This window comes from Musca domestica, unplaced genomic scaffold (genome assembly GCF_030504385.1).
Source record: "Musca domestica strain aabys unplaced genomic scaffold, Musca_domestica.polishedcontigs.V.1.1 9, whole genome shotgun sequence".
Classification (NCBI taxonomy): domain Eukaryota; kingdom Metazoa; phylum Arthropoda; class Insecta; order Diptera; family Muscidae; genus Musca; species Musca domestica.
In genome coordinates this window covers 13,386,413-13,399,091 of record NW_026712435.1, presented here as the reverse complement: position 1 = coordinate 13,399,091, position 12,679 = coordinate 13,386,413, and the positions used below count along the sequence as shown (strand labels likewise).

Here is a 12,679-nt window from a genome sequence, read left to right as displayed (position 1 = left end):
CAAATCCATGACAAGGTTACTTCTGATCTTTGCATTGATGTTAACATCCAACAAAACGGATATATAGCAAAATATGTGGGATATATATGTCTATCAAAGAATATATGCTTGAAAAATCTCTTATATGTCGAGAACGGCTGAACTGATTTCGACAGTTCTCATTAATTCAGAATGGCCTCTTGGCAGGAAAGAAACAACGTCTAAAAAAATCGCATAAAAATATCTCTCTAAAGATGAAAATATTGATTTTGTAAAATTTTCTCAAATTTTTTCCATTTTGTCATATTTTTGGCATATTTTCATTTTGAATTAAACATTTGGTAATATTTCTACAGCTAACAAAACTAAGTAGTTAGGATATCAGGATATCATATACAGATCGTATTTATGGCCCGATCCTTACGAAATTTTGCATGGAGATAAGATGAGGGTCAGAATAAAAGCCTATTCTTTTTGGAGATGATCGCCATATATTTAGGGGTTGAAATGGACCAAAAAACTGCAAAATTGTCAGCAGGTCGTAATTATCGCCCGACCCTCACCCACAACTTTTGTTGACAAAATACGAAAATGTCTATTCCAGTGACTTTTTGGAGAATTCACAAATACAGGAAAGACGCACTTCTGACTATTTCGTTAACGCTGATTTCGTTGAAGAATATAGTCAAATGTCTGTATCTCATATAGATGCGTTTCAGTCAAAAACCAATAATAAATGTTAATCTTTTGTCACTTCTGAGAGATTATAGGTCTTTGGGAAATATTGGTTCCAGATCTAGGAAGACCATTTAGGTGCAAAATATGCCAATTATTTGGAAATGAGCAAATTAGTTTAAGTTGTTATTATTCGAAAATTAGAGAACGAAACCTGATGGTTTTCTTTTATTATTTGTCACAAAATCTTGTGGAATTCTTTCGAGTATCTCACCTATATAAACTGTATTATTATAGTGTTGTAGGGTATTCAACGATCGGCCCCGCTCGACTGTAGCCTTTGCTTACTTGTTTTTTATATATAATTATTTTTATATATAATAATATTTATATCATATTTATTTAGGTGGGATACGAAATGGACAATATTGGCCGATTCTTTCAAAACCCACTCCATAGAGGGTGAAGAGGGCTGAGGGTATACATCTGTCGGCAAAACCGACCGATACTTTTTTACTTGTTTTATACAAAGTTTAGACCCATAATGAGAATGTACCTGAAGGAATGTGCTGAAAAAAACTAGGATGCACCTTTGCTTTCTATAAGGTACAATATTTTCTTAAAAGTTTTGACCTTATCTTTATAAGGGACAAAAAAGATCAGATTATTGTAAATAAGAAAGGTCCTGTTTGCATTTCCCAATAATAATCCTAACTTTTATAAAATCCGGAATTATTCTTCCCACATTTGATTGTTTCGAAAAGAATTTTTATGTTTAAAACTTAGTTTACTATAATGTGTAGTAGAAATATTATATTTAATATTTCACGTAAATGTGTGTGCAGTATTTAGATCTGAATATTATCCATGGTCCTATATTCCTACAAAATTATATATTCCAATAGAGTCTTCTAATTTAAAATAACAAGGATCTTGCTATAGAATACGATAAGTTACTTCCCATAAAACACCATATGACTATGACCATAGTTCTTCTAAGGATCTTAGCTGGTTTCCAATAGAGAATTATGATGCAGGCTAAAACAAGTCCTGGCCCATTCAATTCAAACATTTTCATTTCTTAAATTTTCTTAACAAAAACATGGCAGGAGGTCTACCATTGTAGCGGCAGTCACCTAAACTTCCATGTTAGAATGAGACAGCAAGCAACCCGTGTTTAGAAGAGGAAAATTAAAACCTCAACCTAACCCAACCCAAGCTAACCTCGGAATGTGACGAAATACTGTTTTTCCTATCTGATATTTGTGTGTGAAAAATCTTGTCGCGCCGTTGTTATATTGCTCAGCTCATTTTGGCAGGCGCCGTTGTCGTCGCCGAGGCTTAATGAGTCTCACTTAAAATGCAATTTTTTCTCATTTCCATTTCGAAAACACTGACTGGCTGTTTTCAGGTTGCGGTCTTGTTGTTGTTTTTGCTGTTATCCGTAATGTAATATCATGGCTGGACGGACGCTAACTGTGAGTTTTTGTATGACGGTGTTAATGCAATCATAAAAATCTATTTTTCTTTTCTAGCTGCTGCCTGTGCGCCGAGGATGCACTTAACCTCAAACAAGCAAAAACATAAATACATACATACACACTCGTATAACAGGGAACTATTTTCATTTGTGGTCGGTCAGGCAAATTGCCATGCCATTGTTAAGGCGCGATATTTTCCATGTTTCCACAAAAAAAAGAAAATTAGTAAAGCTGTGATCCTAAACAAAGTTTGCCTGGCGTCTCTGTCTAATAATCCTTAATTGATTTCCAAACAAACCGAAGCGGTAAGCGGAAAAGAAATAGCGCCATGTAAAAATAGAGTAAATGAGATCAAGCGCCAGAAGTTCGTGTACATAATATCGTCTACCTGAATGCTGAACTTACCTTCCACTTTTCGTTATTATCATTTCCGTTCCAATTTGATGAAATTGTTTCCATAATTCGTCGTTTTGCAATTGGACATCGACTCCGGGCAGAGTAACTCGTGGTGGCATTATAACATGTCGTGGCAGAGGGATGTGCATCATCGGTGGAAAGGGATCTGAAATCAAATTTAAAGGAGATTTTAATATATTGTATCAAATGATTGAAAAATAATTAATAAAAGGTTTGGAAAATATTTCCTTGGTGTCACCACGAATCGGTCTCCACTCAATTGTCTACAACGAGGTCTCAGGATATTTCTAAAAGGATATTTATTTAAAAGGCAAGTTAAATTGGCTAGAGATGATACCATGTAATAGCCAATATTACAAAATTTGCACTAAAAATCCTGAGCTTGTCACGAATAAGCTGTTTTGAGTAGAGATGTACATACACTTGTTTATACCCTCCACCATAGCATGAAGGGTATATTGCGTTTGTCTTTTCGTTCATAACACTTCGAAATATAAATATTAGACCACACAAAGTGTATATATTCTAGATCAGCATAAAATTCTATGTCGATTTAGTGATGTTCACCCGCCTGTCTGTCTGACTGTCCGGATATCGAAATCACTCTAGATCCGGACGAAATGAAGTAGTTTGATACAATTTTACTCAGTTGTGTGTTTGGTCTGCTGGACTTTTGGTATTCAAAATGGGCTGTATAGGTCCACATTTTGGTATAGCCCCCATATAACTTTATCGACAGATTTAAGAGCTTTGGGATGTTCTAGTCACAATTTAAACTCAAAATAAGCTGTAAATTGCCAGCATATGTTCCCATTATGTAAGAAACATCCCTGGGTTTGGTATAGGTCCCATATAACGGTACCTCCAGCTATTCGGTAATTTGATGATTTGCGTCACACTTTTCACCGGAAATGTTTCAAATTTGGAATTTAAAGTTCCTAATGGGTACTACACCCTATAACCGAAAATGGAGATCACGCCTTGGTATAGCCCTCATATAGCGGTATCTCCCAAAATTCTGTATTTAGACGTTTTTGCGACATTTTTAACGGAATTGTTTCAAGGTTCGTATTTGAATAAAATTGCCTATTCTGGTCCATATCTTCATATCCTTATAGTTGGTATTTTTTTCAATTTTGGCAGTATTTTCCAACAGATGGTAAAGGGTACTCATAGTTCGACCCGACCAAACTTACTTTCCCTTTTTATACCCTACACCACAAGGTGATCAGGGTATTATGTCTTTGTGCATTTGTTTGTAACAGGCAAAAGGAAACGAGATAGACCCATAGTTCCTTTTGATGATCTGCATAGAATCACATTCTGAGTCGATTTATGCATGTCCGTCCGTACAGACGGATCGCATTTATAGCCCTATCCAGATGAAATTTTGCACAAATCATTTGTTTGGCCCAAGGACGAACCCTATTGAAATTGGAGATAATCGGTCAACATTTAGATATAGCTCCCATATATATCTTCGTCCGATTTGCCTTTTATTGTGCACCAAACGTGTAATATCAGTCCGAATAGTATGGAATTGTGCACGTACGATCAGATTGGACCTGAAAATGAAAATATATACTTTGATCGAAATCGGTTCAGATATAGCTATAGCTTCCATATATATTGTTCATCCGATTTGTTATTTTCGTCCTCCGCAGCCGTAATATGCACTCTGTAACAACAATATTTGGGGAAATATATCAAATACAGCTCAGAAATACATTTGCTAAGATTTATCGAGATCGGTTGTGGTGTAGGGTATTATAAAGTCGGCCCCGCCCGACTTTAAGACTTTCTTTACTGGTTTATTCTTTCTTAACCTTTTATTGAGCTTACAGTTGACACATTTAAAAGAGTATAGAAACTGATGGTTCGTTCCAAAATTCCCCTATGGTTCGTTCCTAAATTCGCTATGTTTTGTCTGACAGCTATTTTAACAGTTTAAAGTGACGTCTCTACTCAGTTTTTTTTTTTGGAAAATCAAAACGAATAGGTTAACTTCAGAACAACGCTTCGCAATCGTGGAAATTTATTTTCAACTTCGTAAAAGTTATGCTGCACAAAATGGACCACTGGACCACCATAAAGAACTTAATTACCGAATTTCGGTATACATTCACTCTTTTGAATGCCAAGCCAGCGAAAAGAATGAAGGAGTGAGTGATTACAGAAGAAAATATTGCTGTCGTTGAGGCTAGTGGCGAAGAAAATGGCAATCTATCGATTTGTGCGCAAGAAGTTGGATGCATCGATTTTATGGAACATTTTCCGTAAGGATCATTCCATTCAAAATTCAATTGGTGCAGGAATGGAAGCCACATGAGCATCAAATGCGCCCTGAATTCAGTTCACTTAATCAAGTAGACGAATATGTTGTTTTCGAATGGTGGATGCTGGACCGAAGACCAATATTTCGAGTCGTTACGAGCTTCTGCTCCAAAACAAAGTTATAACCGGAGTGGAATTTTTTGCAAGACTACGCAAACCTAAAAGATAACCAAATCTGCAAATGCCATAGCATACCCTACAACACTTCAATTTGCGGTAAAGTTTCCGCGGATCTGAAAACATTTTGACTGAAGAATGAATAGACATCCCCGTAACTACTATATAATAAAAGCAAATGTAATTGTTCCTCTTTTCGAATAATCATCAAAAATCTCTAAAAAATCATCGGTATTTTACGAAGCAGATGTTCCTACTACGTCAAATACCCAATTCGCTCTTTCGGAAGAACAGAAATTTCAAATTCATGTATTTGTGATTTCTATAATTTTGGTATTTTTTAACACCAAATTGTGGTCCGCTAAATATTAGCAGATGGCCATCCAAAATGATATGCTTCAGCGCTGTCCTAAACTCTAGCTTCATAAAAAATTCCATGTCCATTGGTTCTAAGTTGATAACTGTAGAGCGACTAAAAAATCTAGACAATTTTTAGGTTTTTGGTCCAACCCTAACTGTTTTGAGAAAATCTTCGAAAACAATAGGCATTATGATAACCTACACCGCTTTGCTAATTTAGTAGAGCTCCGCATAACAATTAAAAGTTTTTATAGTAGAATCAAATCCTACACGCTATGATTATAAATATAATTCAAAGTTCAAAGGACTAAATATGCCGAAGCATTTGTATCTTTTAAATTCGGACTTGTATTGCCCATTTGGTGCACAAAAGGAACTATATCCAAATCGGAAATTTGGCAAAGATATTTCTGAGCTGTATTTGATATATTTCCCTGAATATCGTTGTTACGGAGTGCATATTACGGCTGTGGGTAACAAATGCAACAAATCGAATGAACAATATATATGGGAGCAATAGCTATATCTGAACCGATCTTCACCAAATTTGACATACTAGACTCAATTCGGTCGTAAGTGCTAAATTTCATCTCAATTGGGCAAATATAAGACGTTTGGTGCACAATAAAAGGTAAATCGGACGAAGTTATATATGGGAGCTATATCCAAATCTGAACCGATCTCGATAATATAAATTCTAAATTTTGGCCGGTTACGAGACAGACCCATAGTTCCTATCATGATGTGTATAGAGTTACATTCTGAGTCCATTTATTCATGTCCGTCCGTCCGTCTGACCAAGTATAGGTCGCATATATCGCCCGATCGAGATGAAATTTTGTACAAATCATTAATTTGGACCAAGGACAAACCCTATTGAAATTGGAGGTAATCTATCAAAATTTGATAAAGCATCCATATATATCTTTGTCCGATTTGCTATTTGAAGTTTGTCAGAAAGAAGTTTGTAAAATTTGATGAAAATTGGTTCAGATATGGCTTTAGCGCCAATAAATTTGTTCATCCGATTTATTATTTTGCCCTCCGCAGCTGCAATATGCACTCCGTAATAACGATATTTGGGGAAATTTATCAAATACTCCGTAACAACGATATTCGGGGAAATATATAAAATACAGCTCAGATATACCTTTGCCAAATTTTATCAAGATCAGTTCAGATTTGGATATAGCTTACATACATATATATCTTTACTCGATTTCAAGTTTTTTGTACACCAAATGTTTAATATAAGCCCCAATTCAATGGATTATAGCACATACGAAAGAACTGAGCATCAAAGAAAGTGTATTAAATTTGGTGAAAATCGGTTAAGATGTAGCTATAGGTCTCATATATATGTTTCATTAGATTTTGTATTTAAGTCCCTTACACCCGTACAATGCTCTGACAGCTATACACAATAACAATATTTGATCTCAGCTATCAGATACATCATATAAATTCCTCTGCTTAATTTTATAGAGATCGGTTCAGGTTTGGATATAGCTCCTATATATATCTTCATCTGATTACACGTTTATTGTGCATAAGAAGCGTAATATCTTTTTAAATAGCAAGGTTCAGATACAAATATCTAGGTCAAATTTAGTAGAAATGAAGAGGAGGATATACATCACATATGTATATAAATTGCTTTCGGTTTATATTATAACTGATTCAAAGCCATAATACCCATTCAAAAACTATCATAGTTTATATGATTTAATTTTCATAAATTCCCCATAAAAACGTTTATTTGTTATATGTAGCTCTACTAAATATGAAAAGTGGTGTAGGGTATCATAAAGTCGGCCCGCCCTACTTTTGGCTTTTCTCTACATGAATACATGACCTTTTTGGTCTAATTGAATCACTAAATATTGAATAATATTTAGACATATTTAACCATCGAAATTGGTAGACTTCTGTCCTGTCCTAAACTAAAAATTAAGAGTTTTTCTGTTCCTGGACCATATCACCCCTGCATATTTTGCGATCATCCCCCCAACAATATGTAGACTTCTATTCTGATCTTAACTCCACCTCCATTTTCAATTTCGTGAGGATTGGACCATAATTGCGACATGTAGCGTGATTCCAATTCAACATGGACAGACGGACGAACATACATGCTACATCGACACAGCTCGGTGAGATGGGAAAATCCACATAAAACATCCTATCTCTTGGATCAGTATTTCGAGGTGTTCCATAATTCCCTTTCCAACCGAACATATAATACTTATAATGTCTGCCGACTACTCGGACATACCGAATTAATGGCGCACTTTCCCTATCATGTTTTATTGCGCATTAGGTATCCTTCGATTCAATCTAGCTGTTTTAAAGCAATAAAATAATGTTATTTTTGAAACACCTTTACAGCGCAAAAGCTGCCGACGGCATTGCAAAAGTTCTATGGAGGCAAGAAAAAAATAGGTAGATAATGCTTAAAGGAAACCCCACTCACCTGGTATACGTTGCATGATCTGTTGGCGATAGATTTCATGGGCAATGTGTTGTTGCATACGCAAATCCACCAGTTCGTTCATGGTAATCATTGTGCTTTTGTATCTCCCTGTTTTGTTCGCTTTTTATAACAATTATGAATGATGATGTCTTTGTTGTTGCACTTCGTTAATACCTTTTATTTTTTTCGTTTTTAATTGCAGACAGGTTATAATGGAAATTTATCGCTAGGCACGATCACAAAACACGAAGTCCGACATAGTCAATTACAACAGTTGTTGTTATTAGAGTTTAGGTGATTGTTGTATTTATTATTATTGTTGTTGTTAAGTAGTGAACACGTCTTCTATGATGCTGATGATGATGATGATGACGACAACGACATGATAACGAATGCAAAAAAATGCGAACCGGCGTTGGCGTTAAACGGAAGTGTTACATTTATCACCAATACTTTAGCATGATTACACAACGCAAAGCAACGTGTTTTTTTTCCTTTTCTTTAAAAATTTTTTTAATAATCAGCAACAATTTTATTATTGTTGAGATAGTGTGAACTTGTTTTTTGTATAATAATTTATGCAAATTGAAAACAAATTATTCAAATGTGTCAAATTTGCTTTTCTTGTTTTGTAAGCGAAGAAGAAAAAAACTTTATCCAGCTTTTGAGTGGGTGCTAATTGGATTAGATCTAAGCGATAACTATGTGGAATTGAGGTACCGCAGCTTTAAAGTTTCCATAACACGCTGCATTGCTACCGACGGTCTAACACAGCTTCAGATGGCTCGACTACACGTTCGCATACAGTTGGAGTGAGAGAGAGTAATTCACGATCGCCAATGAGCATGGATCCGCTTGCTGGCTTAACAAAGTTTGTAGTTCAACTGAATATCGTTTTTTTTTTTCGTTTTACGTTTGTCACAAAAAATTATACGTTTCAGTGAATGAGAACGGCGACGGCAGCCACGATGAGAAGTGACGATCGTTTTCGTGGTAGCAGTCGTCGCAGCAACCACCACACACAACATCGGCTTAAGAGTAAAAATAAAAAAAAAACACACAAAAAATCGAAAGAAAAAACAAATCGATTTTTAAGTTGATAGTCGTCATCATCTTCCTCATCAACATTATCAATGGAGACACTGGAAGATGGATGAATGAGGCATCTTTTGTCTGGAGAAAATTTACCTGCTATTGTTTTTTTGCTCTTCTTATAAGATCGCATCGATTTTGTTTCATTGTTGTTATTACATTTACTACAGTGGCGGCATTTGAACACTTGTGATTGGTTGAAATTGTAATGAGCAGAGAGTTGTTTCTCATTCTCTCTCTCTTCGTTTTAACCAACCAACTCACCACCCTCTCTCACATTCCCACAAAGTAACAGAACAACAATACAAAACAACAGAAGCCAATGCAGCTGTTATCAACTCACAGTATTGTTGATATGGACTTATGCTCTCCATCTCTCTTTTGCTCACATTCTTCCCCAGCCTTGTTGCTTGTATTGCTCACTGCAGAGCTGCTGCTTTCCACAATGATTCTCCATTTTGAAAATCACACTCGTCGCAATGAAGTGCTGATCTTAACGCTTGTGGCTGTTGACTTCCAACACGCTTCTGTTGAATTTTTAGCCCCTCCTTCGGCAAGTGTGAGCGTATATTTGACGGAGTATCACGTTATTTTTGTGCTCTGCGTCCGTAACACTGTATGCGTATAATTTTTTCGTGAGTTTTAACGCTCAATAATGTTAGCTGTTAAGTTTTTCTTTGTGTTTTTGTTTCGTTTTTTTTTTTTTTTTCGAAAATACCAGGGTTCAGTTGGTTTGATGGGCATTAATACTGTCAGCTGGTCAAATGAGCGGCAGATGAATTGTTCGTTTTTTTTTGTTTCTGAAAAAATGTACTGTCGATTATTAATTCTGCCATTTTGGAAGATGTAGTGATGTTTAGGTAAAAAATCTACTCATTTGGAATAAAAAGAATATATTTGCTTCAAATATGTCAGTCATCTTTGTGTAAAATTTCGCTAAGAATATTTGACTTTTACTAGTAAAAATTATTTTTTTTATTCTTAAGAAAAAAATTTGTGGGGGAGTCAAATTAAAAAAAATGATATCGTGAAACATGAAATACCTGTCAAAAGATCTTTTTAGACAAATATTTTATTGCAAAATATTTATAATTTTACAATTTTTTCTGGGACATACAGATTAAGTATTTCACTAAAGTCGGCATGTGGTTGAAAACATGCATTTGGATGTTATAACTAACCAAAAATGGAAATAAAAAAATTGTGAAATAAATACTTTAAAATATTATAAATTAACAAATAAAATAATTTCGGAGTGTTTATCCGTTATTAGGATCTCTTAACTTCAAAAATAAGTTTGGCAGACATGTCGACCATAAAATCAGTCCTAAGGTCGGAATATTTATAAAAAAGAGGAATTTTTAATTTAATGGAGAGAGGTGCCGACTACTGGCATAAATCACTATTTTAATTAAATTTTAAATTCTACAAATTTAATAAAAAAAAACAAGTAAAAAAGTATCTGTCGGTTTTTCCGACCAATGTTCGATTATTTAAAAATAGTTTGACTTCCGTTATGGTTATTAAAATCTTTCACCCCTTATGCAGTTGCTTCCGAAGGAATTGTCCAATATTGACCATTTTGTATCGGACCTAAATAAATATGATATAGATATTGGAACGTGCTAGGTTTGGACTGTGTTGCGTTGATGGAAATATTGGGATGTATCAAGTCTTGAATGGAATCGGATGTCAATTTCGCTTTTTTGAGCTTCATTTTGAGCATTTGTGGGGAGGTACCTGCTGAGATGGACCGATATATCCCATCTTCACAACGGATGTTTTGTTGGTGGAAATAATGGGATGTGTGAAATATAAAGAGAACCTGATGCTTATTTCGGATTTTATAAACGTTTTGATTATTCAAAACTTTGACTCTTTGTGGGGGAGGTACCAAAAGGAATGGTCCTGTGTTGCTAGAAATATTTAGATGTGCCAAGTTTAAATGGAATCCGATCCAATGTAGGTCTAAGTTTTGATAGTCCCCATATAACTTTACCTCCAAATATTCGGTATTCTGATGATTTGTGTCACACTTTTCACCGGAAATGTTTTAAATTTGGAATTTGAAGTTCCTAATGGATACTACATACATTGGTCAACGTCTTCGTATAGCGTGGTACCTCCATATATTCGATATTTTTAATAACCGGAATTGTTTAAAATTTCGCATTTTAAGTTCGTAATGGGTGCTACATCCTATGACACAAAATTGCAAATGCAGGCCCAGATCTTCGGATAACCCCCATATAACGCTACCTCCCTATATTCCGTATTTTGATGATTTTAGCGACTTTATTAACCGGAATTGTTCCAAATTTCGTATTTTAAGCTCATAATGGGTGCTATAGCCTGTGACGGAAAATTGCATTTGCAGGTCATTGTCTTCGTATGGGCCCCCATATAATGGTACCTCCATATATTCATATATTTTTATGATTTTAACAGTAATTTTCAACGGAGTTTTTTTTTTTTTCAAAATTTCCTATTTTTTCCAAATGGTAGAGAGTATTCAAAGTTCGGGTTGGTCGAACTTACTGTTTTTTTATTGTTTTTTATTTAAGAATACTATATTGTACATCGTCATATACAAATTAGATAAATAAATACGTTATTTGTTTAAATTGTGCCTAATAGTGGATAAACACTGCCAAAACCTTTTCTAAGAATATGTATTGTCTCGCTCGTACTGAAGGATTCTCACTGATAAAAACGTAAAATTCTATAGAATAAATCATCTTTTCTCAACGGAATTTTACGCAAAGATAGCTGACAATATCTTCAGAAGAAATAAATATTTTTTCTGTTTAATTATAAAAAATTAGAAGATAATAGCTGAATGCGTTTATATAATAAGACGTTTAACCATTTGTTTATATTATTGGACTTTTGGGATATACTAACAAATTATTTTAATCATTCCTACAACTTGATCCTACAATGAAGGTGGTCTTTCGTCCTGTACAACTACCAATTGGTGAAAGGAAACATATGCTACGCCGCCATCATCCCTAAAATTTGTTGCATTTTTAAATACACGCAATTTACCTCTCTCTCTCTTTTCCCTTTTTTCACCGTTTTATTTCGATATCCTCTTGCCTGCTGTTGTCGATCGTTTAGTTGATTTCTTAATGGCGTTTTTTACACTCGTATTCGTGTGTTTTTCCGTTTTTGCTCTATCACAAAACATTTGTTCGGCCTGCATTCTGGTTTCACTCCATAGCTGGCTGGATGGCTGTCTGGCTGGCGGCAGTGCCAATTGGCTTCGTCACGTTACAGCAGGTGGAATCATAAATGTTTATGATCCGATCATGGTGAAAACAGGCTCGATTGTGGGGATGGCATAACCCAAAGATGGCTGGCATTAAGTGGCAATTAATCCGATAGACATGGCCAAGAGAGTGTTTAAAATTTCACTATTTACTGTGAAAATTGTATGCAATGAACAAATTTTTTGACACAGCCGTATTTCAAAGTGTTCTGTTTCGTTTTTTATTTTGCCTCACACTGACTTGGATAGGGATGAATGTAGGTATGTATGAACACGATAGGGGAATAGTTGATAGGTTGATCTTTTAGTTTGATAAATTGACAGATGTTTATAGGTAGTTGTTGCTTTAATACTAGAGATTAAGTATGAAATGTTTGTTGCCTTCCAGCGTTTTAAAATAACGAATATTTAAGAAAATATAAAATAAAAGCTTAAACTATTTAAATTTGTATTTAAATGCTTTGATTGGCTTTTTTAATT

At 34.9% G+C, this 12,679-nt stretch overlaps 1 protein-coding gene across 1 annotated transcript in view; it reads right to left on the bottom strand.

The window, feature by feature from the left end:
* LOC101897919 (T-box transcription factor TBX6) overlaps window positions 1–8,922 on the bottom strand; it is a 37,834-nt gene extending 28,912 nt beyond the window's left edge. Inside the window, exons 1-2 of the mRNA XM_005184867.4 lie at window positions 7,837–8,922; window positions 2,541–2,697 (exon numbers count right to left, since the gene is read on the bottom strand). Coding sequence (XP_005184924.1) covers window positions 2,541–2,697; window positions 7,837–7,927 — 248 coding nt within the window. The 5' untranslated portion in view covers window positions 7,928–8,922. The remainder of the gene's footprint in view (window positions 1–2,540; window positions 2,698–7,836) is intronic.
* Between the last annotated feature and the right edge of the window lie 3,757 nt (window positions 8,923–12,679).